Source organism: Nicotiana tabacum, chromosome 22 (assembly GCF_000715075.1).
Source record: "Nicotiana tabacum cultivar K326 chromosome 22, ASM71507v2, whole genome shotgun sequence".
Classification (NCBI taxonomy): Eukaryota; Viridiplantae; Streptophyta; class Magnoliopsida; order Solanales; family Solanaceae; genus Nicotiana; species Nicotiana tabacum.
This window is the reverse complement of record NC_134101.1, coordinates 50446224-50460397: the sequence shown is the minus strand read 5'-3', so window position 1 is coordinate 50460397 and position 14174 is coordinate 50446224. Positions and strand designations below refer to the sequence as shown.

Sequence of the window (14174 nt, the reverse complement as noted above, 5' to 3'; positions counted from 1 at the left end):
CTCTAGCCAGGTATAGTATGTTAAGAAACTTCCTTTTTATTTTTCAGCAGAAACTCTTTCTTTAACCAAAAACAAAACAAAAAAATGAAACTTCTTTTCAACTTCAAGTCCCATCATCCTGCGTAGTCGCACGCGCCAATATCCAGATGATCGAAGAGTTCAGATATTACCACGTGTCTATTCCGTACAAAGATAAAAACAGTACTATCTATTTCAATTCCCTCCTACTTTTTTTCTTTTTTTCTTTTTTCTTTTTTGTCTTTCTTCTTCTTGTGTACACCGTCAAAGGCCAAAATTGAACTCTTCAATCTGCAAAATTCTATGTAGCTTCGTTCCAATGCAATCTCCAAACTACCTCTTCAATTAGCTCTTAGAATTAAGGCCCCAAAAGCCTTGTCAAATTGAACCAAAAAATGGAGGTGGAGAGGTGGGTTGGGTTGGTGGAATTGATAAACAAGCCAGCTATAATGGAAACATTTGTCGACATTTTGGTATGTATTGTCCCGATTTGGGTCGCGATCATGATCGGGTTAATGATCGGCTGGTCCTGGCGACCTCGTTGGACCGGTCTCGTGTTTTTAGGATTCCGGTCTAAACTCAATCGCTTTGTTTGGACCGTTCCTCCCGGTTTTGGTGCTCGCCGTCTTTGGTTAGCCTTTACTGCTCTTTCAGCATTCTCTGTTGGTAGGAAACTTTGGTTTAATTTCCAGGGCAGGACACGTAAGCCTTCCGCGGTGGCCGCGGATTCGGGTCAAGTGTCGGTGGATGAATTTGGATCATCTTCAGCGATTTCGGGTCCGGGTCCCGGTGAAGGGAATAATGATTCCGTCACCAGGTATGTTTTTAATTTGATTGTAGTATCATTTTTCAATATATACATATGCGTGCTTTTATTTCTAGGGTTTCCATATTTAATTTCGGTTTCATTTAGTGTGTACAATTTTACTGTTTCAATTATCATTGAATGATCTGTGCTGTTTCATTTTTATGGGAATAGTAGGCCATTAGTTGGTATAAACTTCAATAATTAACCGGAGAGTAGAACAAAAATCTTTTCCAATATAGAGTCAAATTTGGGGATTGATAATGTTGTGGTCTGTGCTGGTCGTTGGAAAAGAACAAAACGGCCCAACTATGTTTTTGCATTGAATTTGAGCTGATCTTAGCTGATTACAGTGCTTTTCAACACCTTATAATCTGCTTGTACATTATAGTGTTTCAGGGCCACCTACATGCTCCAATTATGTGAGGATGGTTAGAAAAAAGTAATGCTTTTTTTGATAATGAATTTGAATTTGAAGAAAGCAATGCTTCAAAATTTGAGATGTAAAATGAATTTGAACTTTTGAAAATTGTGAAAGTTATATCGTGTGTCATTTATTTCGTATTGTCGTAGATATTTCGGAACATCCCAAACTTTAGTGCATGTCACATAAGTTGGTACAAGAGAACATGTGTGATATTGTAAGTCAAATGAATATTGACTAGCTTGGATATTGTTTTGTAGTTTCCATTTGGTAAAAGTTTCTTGCTAAATTTTGACATGACTTTTTGCCCAAAAATGCAAACATTGCCATCATCAGACTGAAAGTAATTTTAATTTCTAGAAATCTAACTAAAAGGGAGCTAAGTTTCATTCAACTATATGCAGTTGTTATCTGTAAGATGAGGATATGAGCTTGGCCTTTTCATTGTTTAGAACGAGATGAAATTTTGCAACTATTACTCCCTCTGCCTAAAAAAGAATGACAGTGTTTAGGAAATGAGGATCAGGCCATCTAATTTTCGGTGTGAATACGGACGTTGATTCCTGATAATCACACTTTTTTGTAATTGGAATTTTTTAAAAATATTTGAAAGACTTGTAAACAGTAATAGTGTCGAGTAAATGGGACAGTGTTTTTAACCGAAAACTTTAACTCTAGTTTAATGGATTCTTTGGTATTTGAGAAGAATGAGGCCATAGTGCATTAATCTTGCCATATGTTTCATGTGATAGGAAAATACTAGCTTTTGTAGATGTTGCTAAAACAATTATTTGATGTCCTATGATGCTTGATATCCGTTTATGCCATGTCGACAAACTCTGACTAATTAATGTTGACTTGAATTGAATTGTGCATGAGGTACAAGTCTGGAAATTTCATTACATTTTGCTTTTGGGCAGACAAGAATAAGCATTTGCAACTCAGAAGGACTAGTTGAAAATTGAAGAAAGGATATACATTAATCAGAAGTAGTTCAAAATTCTGATGTAGTTGTTGTGCTAATATCCCTTCAAGTGAACCTTCCACAGGTTAATAATGATTGGGAGTTGCCATGATTGTTTTTTAAAAAGGTAATGAGGAAAGAGCTGGGAGAGTTTAGTTGTGTCTCTGTTTTTTTATCATTTGCTCTATATTTGAGAGAATTTACACTAAAACTAAAGAGAATGTCTTAGAAATAGGTCACTTTTATACCTAATGCACTGAAATGCCATTGTATAAGGTGAATGTTATGGCCAGTTTATGTGGCAAACACCAGTATATCTGTATGTATCACAAGGTAAAGATCAAGATTATGGTTATTTGTCCAATTTGTGCATGCAAGCTGCCCAGACATCAGGTCATTAAAAAAAGTAGTAGGAGGAGAAGGGTATACCACATTTTTGTTTTCAAACTCCTGCAACTTCCTCAATCGGGGAGGTATTCTGTGCAAGAAAGTCTTGTTTTGTTAATTAAACTGTAAACGAGGTAGAAGTCTATACTTCATTTTGCTTTAGACCCTTTTATTTACCCTAATCAAATGCTACACTTCTGTAGTTGAAATTAGGTAACAACAAGTTCGTATACGTGCTTTCCCAAAATAGAAAAGTTACTAGTTCATGCACAGTTCCACTCTTGCTGAAAGTATAGTTATTGCATTGTGTTGTAATGCTCAGTGTTGTGAAGAGCGTGAAGCGAGGAAAAGCGACAAGCCCCTTTTCTCTTAACCTTTTCTCTTAAAGCGAGAAACGAGAAGCGAAGCACTCGCTTTTTTGAAGTGAAGTGGAATTTTAAAAAAAAATATTAAAATAAATAATACTGCATAGACAACACATGTAACTGTAAGCAAATGTTTAATACTTCAATGTAAAAACTAAAGAGTAGTATCAATTAAAGCACAAAATGAGCATCCTATTCTTCTACAAGATTGTGAAATTCTTGTATACCACTATCATTATTATATTGCTCGTCAACTTCTTCTTCATCAACTAGGGACAAAGTAGCTGCTTCTTTTCCCTTCCTCTGTGAGCTTGAAACGAAAAAATTGGGCAGCATTTCAAACGAAAAAACAGTGCAAGAAGAAGAAGAAGAAGAGGAGAAGAATGAGAAAGAAAAACTGAAGGGAAAAAAAATTCGCCAGCATTTCGCTACTATTTGGACGCTGAAACATTGAAAGAAAAAGAAAAAGAGGAGGAGGAGGAGGAGGAAGAGGATCTTGAAGTTGAAAAGTGTAGAAAACTTGAACCCTAGGTCGCCTCTTTCTTTCTCTGTTGCTGCTGGTCGATGATGTTTTAAAAAAAGAACAACTTTTTTTAATTAAATAGGTTGGCAACCCTGTAATACAGAGAAACGCTCGCGTTCGATGGCTCGCTTCGCTTCTCACTTTAAGCGAGGAAGCGCTCGCTTTTCACAACACTGGTACTGCTATTATTGTGTGAGATGTAACAGACTGCAGATGTGGAAAAGTGGTTAAATACGTGGACATGTGTATGCTCCGTTATAAAAAAACGGTACGTATGTATGCTCATTTATAGCCCAGAATCATTGGCGACTTTTGCCACCTTTAGATATTGGAAATGGTTATACTATTTGAGGGATTAGAAAAGAGTAAGCTGCTTTGATAAATTGGGTTGCTCCAAGGGCAAGAGAAACTCCGTCCCCAACCAAGGGAGTTTTTGAATCACCAAGTGAGGGAAGTGGTCACCGAATGAAGCTTGGTATTTAAGTGGTAGCTGGGTATAGGGGCGTGCCCATACTCCTTCACAGTGTTTCAAACTTGAGGACCAACTGGGGTTGGCCAGCTAACTTGGCATTCTTACTAGACAGAAAAAAATACAAATAGATTACATTTTTTGTCTGTAGCATATGTATCTTTTCTTCACTGTATGATGCAATTTGATATTAAATTCATCTGGGAATAAGTCGTGATTGGCAACTGTCATTGTTCAATTTTTGCCAGACATGGAACTGTTTACTTTACCAGTAGTTCAATATAGTTTTCGTGTTGCATTATTACCTTTTTTTCCAATTAGATACCTTCTTTATGTGCAAATCATGGTTCTCAAGTATACGCGAAGAATGAAAAGTTTCTCTTTCTGCATTTATAACTTCTTCTGTAGTACTGAACAAGGCAGGAATAGTTGTTTTTAAGTCATTTAAGGCTAATATTTAGAAGAGGATTACTAGACACTTCTGGTGAAAATGAGAATGCTATCAAAACTAATTAATGGACTCCTAGTAATATGCATTCCTGCTGATTGTTAAACGAAAATTTCAATACTACAGAGAACTTTCATCACCCTTTTAGATGATTTTGGTCCCTTTATTTGGTTAGACACATAAGAGCATCTACTTTGTTCCTGTAGACATATTACTGGAACCTCGGAAAATGAGGGCATTGTGACAGAGAAAGATCTGGAGCACTTTCTGCATCTTCTAGATGGTAAAGATGGAGAGATGGCATGGCAAACCATGATGGACCGCTCTACATCAAACTTCACATATCAAGCTTGGCGGCATGAGCCTGAGGTCAAGTTTACCTAAATTGTGATATGGTTGTCAACATTTCTGGTTTCTAAAACCATTTTTCTTGAGAATTGCTTAATCCCAACTTTTACTTACATTATGAAACTTAATAAGCTACAAGGCTAAGACTGCAAGTGCGTGTTACATAACTGCAGGAGAAGCATTAGGATTCCTCAGAAAATATTATCTTCTTTTGACCTGTAATACGACTGGTATATGGGAGCATCTAGTCCACTTCTAAATAGTTATAGCTTAAACAATCCCCAGCACAACATAATCTGCGTTGAGCTATTTATATGTTTGGTACTTCTATTAGGACTCATGTCTAAGCTACGTTCTTTTGTCGGCTCAATTCCATTTGATGTCTTGATATTTTAACTTTTAAATGATCCAAAGGCGAAAAATTAGCCTTTACTTTTTCCAAGTCAAGGATCAAGTTATTTTTTCTCTTGAGGGTCAGGTCGCATAGGTTAGGGGTTCTTGTTTTGGGGGGCGAACTGAAGATGTCATCTGTTAATAACGTAGTAAATGACTTGATATCGGTTTTTCTTCTTCCTGCAACTTTTAGATGCATGAATTAGTAAAATATTTTCCAGTATTTCATATAATTGGACGGTCTTTTGTAGTAGAGTCACTGCTCTTCCACAATGAGTCCTGTTGCTGACACAATTTAGATGCTCATTTTAGGGAACGCCGGAATATATTATCATCTTTGCTTGCATTTGTATACTCTTCTGTACTGTTCCCTAAATAAAAACAGGGGAAGATCTTTTAGGTTAACTTCTTTGAGCTTTGATTTATAATATGTGCTTTCTTCCTCCTAGGAAATGGGGAGCACGTGTTTGTGTTCTACTATATCCATATTATTATTCTGACATGGCAAAATAACATCAAAGACCTAGCTTGAGGGAGATATGTACCTGCTTATTGCTCCTTTTTTTTAAAAACAAAATGTTTTTGTTGGTGTATCACTGCTTTATGGCTTTTATGACAGATTAATTCCTTTTGCTACTTTCAAATCCTCATTCAATTTGAAATATTACAGTTATATTACTGGGAAATTATCAAAAGTACAAAAAATGTTTTGTTAACTCTTGTAATCCTCCATTAACCAGACCCTTTCTATGCTCTTCAGCTAGATACCAAATTTGATGTTGTATCGCTGGATTAAGTATAAAATATTCTCTCTCTTTTTTTGAATTTTTTATGTACTCCCTCCGGTCCATAATAAATGACCTTTTGGCCTTTTAATTTTGGTCCAAAATAAGTGTCCTTTTACATAATTGAGAAGGAATTAACTTTATTTTTCCAAAATTTGCCCTTATTTACATATTCCAATGTGTCTAGTTAACAATATGCAAATTTTAATTAAGGGTAATTTAGTCGAAATATCTTTTTTCTCAAGGAGTTAGTATTTTCTTAAGGGGTGTGCCAAAGGCCAAAAGGGCACTTATTATGGACCGGAGGGAGTATTTCCCAAGCCGTAATTGCTTGTTTTGTTGCATGATTTGCTAGGTGACTTTGTCTATGACCAAGGTTTTTCTATCCATACAGTTAAGCTTCCCTGTTATCTCTTACTAATTCTAACAGAACCATTCTATTTGTCAGATGGGACCAACAATCTACCGAACCAAAACTGTTTTCGAGGATGCAACTCCTGAGTTAGTCAGAGATTTCTTCTGGGATGATGAGTTCAGACTAAAATGGGATCCTATGCTTGCTTATTTCAAGATATTGCAGGAATCCCCACATACAGGATCTATGATTATCCACTGGATTAAAAAGGTTTGTTGCTCATCACTGTGGCAATGTTGCTGTGAGAAACTCCTTGTGATTCATTTCTTCCATTAGCTTTTGTACTCACGAAAATTGTTTTTGCTGCTACAGTTCCCGTTCTTCTGCAGTGATCGTGAATATATCATTGGTAGAAGAATATGGGAATCTGGGAAAACATACTACTGTGTAACAAAGGTGAGCTTTAGGGGGCACGTGTAAATTTGATTGTTGCGAATGCTTCTAATACAAGTTTTAATGACTGATCTGTGTAATTTTTTTTTTTTTGTTAGTGCTTCCACCCAATATTATTCAGGCCTTCTTGGACTTGTGAGGCTTCCGTGTCTAAAAACCTTTAGTGGCTCCCATGAAATTCATAAATTTACTTATTTGTACTTGGAAAAATTTCTCCAATATTACACTTTTTCTTGATGGCTTGTTTAGTTGGCTTGTTAATAACTCTACTTTTCAGAAACCATGTAGTTACACATCATGTTCACATCTTTAACATGATCTTCCACAGAGTGTACCATATCCAGCTTTGCAAAGACGTGACAAGCCTAGGCGTGTGGACCTGTACTTCTCAAGTTGGATTGTTAAGCCGGGTAGGTAGCACCATTAATAACGGGTGTTCAAAAAGGATTAACTTTGCAATATTCCTACTGCATGTTGCTTAAGTTGATTTTTACTCAAGTTTATACTTCTAAAATGGATGCAGTGGAATCGAACAAGGGAGATGGACAGTTATCTGCATGCGAGGTCACTCTTACTCACTATGAAGATATGGGCATCCCTAAAGATGTTGCTAAATTGGGAGTTCGGCATGGAATGTGGGGAACAGTCAAAAAATTGCACAACGGCTTCAGAGCATACCAGAATGCAAGAAAATCAGAGGCAGCAGTTTCTAGGTGTGCAATGATGGCACGAATCACTACAAAAATCTCGCTTGATGAAGGTGTTGATGCTTTTGAGCGAGTTTCTGCTGAAGGTAGAGCTGGGGAAATCCAAGGCCAGAGAGGAGATGGTGGGATAGATTGGAAATGGGTAGCTATTGGAGCAACAGTTGCTGTAGTCTGCGGCCTTCGAACCGGCATGATAGGAAAAGCAGTGTTACTTGGAGCAGGGCAAAGGATTGCTCGGAGAGGCAGAAATGCGTAGTGGGGAGTGGTAGCCAGCACCTATTTGTAGCAATACGACCTTATTATTATTGTATTATTCTTTATTGTTTTACACTAAAGCCTTTCGTGCACAGAACCAGGCATTATGAAATCATTTTCAACTCTTGGCATAAATATTTTATTTTATGTCAAATATTTTGCCCTGCAACCTAAAGTATCTTTGATTCTTATGGTTATGGGTCGGTCGCTTACCCTAGTGTTCTCCACTTATTCTTTGTGTGATTCAAACCTAGCTTATGAGTTTGCTAGGGATGGTGTTTGGTTCCATTTGAGTCGGTTTTATGTGGAGAATGTATACTGAGACAATGTTTGTTTACACTTGATGGAAGTATGAATATGACTGAATGAATCAAATCTCACATTAAGTCTGAAAATCGTTCAAACCTTTCAAATTCCTTGCTCTTGTATTTTCTTCAAATAATAAATTATAATTAATAGTATCCTCCTTTTCCCGATCTATCTCCCGGTAGAAGCACGACATCCATGGCGAAGGACTCCTCAATCTCCCTCTTAATATCTCACATCTCCTCAGTCGTCAGCTCAGTGGATGAAGTAAATTACGGATTCAGCCTTAACACAAGGGAAGCATGAAACAATAAATGGAAATTGCCACAACCATCCATTTTCAGTTCCTTATATCAATTTCCATTCACTGTGACAAAACATGACCAATCAGTCAATCAACTCCAGCAGGTGCTCTCTCTGTGTCTGTCTTTCTGTGTGTGTGTGTGTGTGTGTGTGCGTGTGTGTGTGTGTGTGTGTGAGAGAGAGAGAGAGAGAGAGAGAGAGAGAGAGAGAGAGAGAGAGAGAGAGAGAGAGAGAGAGAGAGAGAGAGAGAGAGAGAGAGAGAGAGAGAGAGAGAGAGAGAGAGAGAGAGAGAGAGAGATTTTAAGCTTTTAGCATCAACACAGAAGTAGTTTATAGAAAACATATAAACAAATCATGGAACAACAATTAAACATGCCATAGATCCACACCATAAAAGAAACGAAAATTTTAAAGTATAGTTTGTTCCAACTTGGTTTTTCGTCTGCCAATCTAACTGAATCTTTCAAAATGCATTCCTTCCATTGAGAAGCAGTCGCTTCACTTCTACACTTCTACTCGGGAAAAGATGGCTGTGTGCTGAAGAAGAGAGATTGTCGTCACCATATTTATGATGTTTGCATTCAAGGTGAATAACAGGAAGAAACATGATGGAGCAAAATCACACCTAGCGGACTTCGGACCTAATTGCTCCAAACAAAACTGATTCCTTGAGCTTTTACGAAATTCATCAGAGAATTTAGCATCCAATAAACAACGCGCAGGTTCAAGTATTCAACTCACTCCCTCATGCTATCATTGTCAGCTTCCTCTTCACTTAAATCAAGATCAGCCAACAATTCCTCCAATGCGACAGTAGGGGCATCATCCCCATCAGTCACAGAAGCCATTTCTGATGGCTGATACTCCCTGTTGCGATAAAGAGATATGTTGAACCTCAAATCAGGATTCTCCTCTAAATCTCTTAAGAATTGTTCATACTCAGAGCTCATCTTCTCTTCATGGTCTCTACCCTTTACATTGTCATCAATCTCCATATTTAGAGATTTCAGTTTCCATGAACGAGCCTTCCCACGCTTCTTCTGCCATTTCTCTTCGTAGCTTTTCTTAACCAGTATCACATCTGGGAGAACAAAACCTTTATACTTGTCCAGCTCATTATCATTACTATTAGCAGCATATAAGTCATACCCAAGTGCATAATCCCCAGGATTTAGAAGATGCCCCAGATGTGTTCGTACGTTGAAAATTGTATCATTCTTGCCAAAATCAGATACACGAGCTACTTGGACATCTGCCAAAGCGTACTTAGATCCACCAATATTGACCTCAGAAGAAACACTCTCAACATCTAGAACTATATATTCCACAAGCTGCCTACTCGAAAGTAGGGACTTAAAAGACGCCCTCCAATACTGTTCCGCGTCCAGAAAACAGTTCCTGAGAGTAAATGGGTCAAGTAAAGCAATGTTATTACTCACCTTGGTGCAGATCACAAGTGGCCCTAGATTCCCCAAACCATCTTTAACTTTTGGCGGAAGACAAATCAAGTCCTCACGGCAAACTGGGCAAATTTCAACTGAAAAAGTATACTTGTAGTTGTAAATGCTGCTCTTGGTATCATGAGACACCAGTTGTTTGTCATTACGGCTCCGAATTGGAACCACTTTCCCTATAAACTCCACAAATTTCACAGCATGACTGCGATTAGAGAAGAAAATATCAATTCCTTGATCCATTTGCTTAATCCTTATAGCACGAGCAGCGGCATCATGCTTAAGAATAAGCTGTTCCAAATAGAAGAACGTCCGCCTGTGAGAAACATGCTGTCGCAGTTGCACTGCAGCCACCCACTGGTCAGGATTAGCCTGAACCCTCGTACAAGATTCACACATTTGGTCTTGGATAACATATTCAACAGTGTAGGCCTGCTCAAGGATAGCTCCGTGAAGAACCTCTTTCTGAACCTTCAGCTTGACTTTGATTCTCTTGGAGTGAGGTTCAGTCCAAATGAACTCTGCATGTACTAAACGAACTTTATTCAAATTCTTCAACCTCTTCACACAGAATGTCAGTAGCTCCTTTGATTCTAATTGGGCTTTAAGCCAAGTCCTCGGAGGCTGCAAATAGCTATCACATTCAGGGCAATGACATATGATAACATGCTTCTGGAGACCTTCTGTTATGTCAACTTCAGACCTCAAGCAGTTGGCACACATATTGGCAGCATTTGGTTGCATAGAAATACCACATTTGCAGCATAAAACACTTCCAATTGTTCGATGCACTGTAAACATGCCCGTGTCTTGTGCCATGGCTAGTAAGAGACAGACAAGACATTAGTAAGCATAATAAGGACCAAAACATTATGAAATATGCATCAACAATTTTAAGTTACCAAATCAAACTAACAAGTATGTGATAATTTGCAACGCAAAAGTCTACGGTCATATCTGGTCGGTAAAAGATTTTTTTTATGTACTGCAGCTCCAAATTACCATAGAAGCTACAAGGCGCCAAGGACAAGCTACTGGAAATTTAATTCCAGTAATCTCAATGCTATGGCTTAAAAAATAAGTGAAAAGGAAATATAAAGGTGGAATACATTTTAAAGCCATGATCAAGAGTTTTTTAATTTTTCAGTTAACTTTAAGGCTTTAGTCCAAGGATAGAAGAAGCACAAATAAGTGCACGTCTTGAACAGATTTAAATTAAAACCAGATAAAATTTTAAACATCACCTACAGTTTAGATTCCCCATTAATTAATTTCTTCTATCTTTCCTTAGATAACAGCTTAAGACAAAAAGGAGAAAACCGTGATTGTGTCTGTAAAAAGGATCTAACTTTATGTTTCCTTTTCACTTCGTTTTAGAAAAAAAGAACACCTTCATCAGAAAATGGTACATAGATAGAACCAAGTATCTTTCCTTTTTAGTTCGACTGTTCATTTCAAAATTGAGGCCACATACATATACAAACACATATAAGAGCATTCTTTTACAGATCAACAACATATAAGGCAACTGAGCAAGACAAACAAATATTAGCATTTATTGTTCTGAAAGCTCAAGTGACACATATAAGTCAATGTCTTTGTTCTAGTACCTCAAAAGCCAAAAAAAAAGTGCCACCGTCGGTATTTCATCCAAATGTGAAATGAATTCCAGTATCACCCAAAGTATACAGCAATGGCTTGGGCTGATCCTAAATATAGCCACCAGTTCCATAGATTTCGACATCAAACCTAAAATAAGTTTCAGGGGATAAAAATAGCCGCAAGGCTTTGGTTTAACAGAAAAGGTAATCCAACATGAGATGCATGGTATTCGCATGTTGCAAGTCCGCATCCTGACTGGTATTTAAGTGGAGAAGGGTAAAGGGAAACGTTCATTATCCACACAGTTCTGAAACTAGAAGCCATGGATCTCTCAATTATCAAACAACAACAACAACAATACATCTCAATTCCAAGCTATTTGGAGTCAGCTATATGAACCCTCACTATCCATGTTGATCCATTTAGAACGGTCTCAATCCAATATTCAATAATTTCTTTAACACTAGAATTTCTCTACATTTTCTACTGATATACAAATCTCTAACAAGATCAAGAGACTCCTAGAGATATAGGACCTAAAGTAAGTAAAAAAAGTATTTTGTCTTGAGGAGCAAAAGGAAAAATAGAGAAAACACATACAAAACAAAACAACAAAACGAGTTGTCAGTTGAATAGAGCATACATCAATCAACCACGGCTTAATCCAAAACTTGTTTTGCTCCGCTAAATGAATCCTTTATATATGTTAACAGTTTCTTAAATAAAATGAACTTTATCAAAGAAACTCATGTATTAACTGTGAAATTAAAAACCCAAAATTAACTCAAAATGAATGGAAATCAAGTAGAGAAATTACCTGTGGAAGTAGAGTCGTAGGCGGAGAGACGGAAAGAGGCAAAGAGAGCAGAAATGAGAAAGATACCTAAGTCCTTTTGGGGGATTTTAGTCACTTTTTATTTTTTGTAAAATCAGGATAAGTAAAAAATATCATAAGCCGAACCAGGTAGTGTATGATATTGTAAATAATATTAATATTCATAAATAAAGTTTTGAATAAAAAATTGTACACGAAAAACTAAAGTATAAAATTTTACGAATAATCAATGTGAATTATTGTATGATAACTTGTTTGCCGTGGATAATTCTTTAATAGAATACAGCTGTTTTTCCTATTGACAAAGAATTAGTAAGAAGAAATTTTTTTTTTTTTATCGAAATTTAGAATCTGATAATTACTCGATTATCTCCATACACCCACATGGATATAATAGAAGGAAGCAATATGGAGAAGAATATAGCTAAATTATGTAAGAAAAATAATTAAGTAGAATCGGGGACTGCCCGACGAATTTTGTGGCCAAAAGTCAAATTTTATAAGGGGCCTTAACTTTTTTTAAAAAATATTTATTTATTTATTTAAAGTCTATTTTTTAAATTTTTCTTAGATACAAAGTAATTAATAATTTTGTAATAATCAATAACTCCTAATAAGCATTTCTCAGTTGACAATATAGCTAATCCATTTAATCTTTCTCGAGACGTTGTTGATGTTAGGTAAGATTTTATCAATTTTAATTTTGACAACTTCTTTCCGCTGAAGCAACGGTAATAAGATCAGTTATTAGCATTATTCCGTAAGCAATATAGACATCTGGAAAAGAATCAAATTTTTATATTTGATTGAGTGTATCAATTAAACTGCTACTCCATCTTCTAATTATACTATTTTCTTTGATACTTTTAATTCAGAAAATAAATCTAAACCATCAATATCGAATTGATTATTATGCTTTAAGGAACATTCAAGATTGAGGTAATATTTTTTCAAATTTTCATCATCTAGTGATCTTAGTTTTTACTGCTAAATAGAAAATTTAAAATAATTTCATATGCTTAGAATTGTTCAAATCTATTTTGAAGTGAAAAAATAGTCTTGTCTACTATGTATAAAAGTAATCAACTCTAAAGGACTCTTCGAAAGATTATGAGATTTCATTATCAACATTCTCATCAAATTGTTACATCCTATATATTACACGTTTCTTACGAAATTCGAGTTCGATATTCATTTCAAGTGCAATTTTCTTGGCAGAAATCATAGTAGTTACATATCCTTCTTCTCTATATTTGTTAAAGAAAGAAATCAAACTTTTTTACTTCATAAATTTTTTTAAACTTAGATATAACCTATTAGTCGTAACAAAAACTGGGACATTCACAAATATAGGGCCTAAAGCAGTTGCTTTTCTTGCTTTATGGAAGGGCCGCCCGTGACATTAGAAAAAAAGCTAGCTAGCATAGTTCTTTGCAGTTCAACATTTTTGTGTATGTCCAGTGCATATAGCGAGCCGAATGCGTGAATTTTTTAATTTTGTCAGCAATTAGAGTCTTTATATTTCCAAAAATAATATATTTAATTTGGTATCTGTCACGTACATGAATTATTTTGAATTTTACATTTTCCGTCTCCCAGCATTTTCTTTTCGTTAAATTCTCTTCGCAGAAAGCTAGATGCTGTTTGGACACATTTCGTGGATTTTAATTCTAATTTCCTTTATGGTTTTGTTCATTTGATTTTTTCATTTTTTCCAGTTAATTAGGTTTCTCAATATTTTGAATCATTCATATAACATATAACTTTTCCAGCACGTTCATTGTTCGTATTAATTGATCCCCCAATATTTATTTTGTTGTCGCAGATCAAATACCTTATTCAAACATATATTCATAAGTCAAATCAACATTGATGAAGAGTAATTCATGTATAACGAACAAAAGGAATCAGGAGGTACAAAAGAGTAACACAATCATCAATTGAATCAGACAAGATACACGTAATTCAAAAAACT

General features: G+C 36.0%; 1 protein-coding gene and 1 pseudogene across 1 annotated transcript; one reads left to right on the top strand and one right to left on the bottom strand.

Annotated features, from left to right (window-relative positions):
* The first annotated feature begins 225 nt into the window (after window positions 1–225).
* Window positions 226–7865, top strand: LOC107798245 (uncharacterized). Its single transcript, XM_016621219.2, has 6 exons — window positions 226–835; window positions 4610–4772; window positions 6378–6554; window positions 6657–6740; window positions 7066–7147; window positions 7261–7865. The coding sequence occupies exons 1-6, from the start codon at window positions 414–416 to the stop codon at window positions 7698–7700; spliced, it is 1368 nt and encodes a 455-aa protein (XP_016476705.1). The 5' UTR covers window positions 226–413; the 3' UTR covers window positions 7701–7865.
* Window positions 7866–8596: 731 nt separating this feature from the next.
* Window positions 8597–12337, bottom strand: LOC107798246 (uncharacterized; annotated as a pseudogene).
* Between the last annotated feature and the right edge of the window lie 1837 nt (window positions 12338–14174).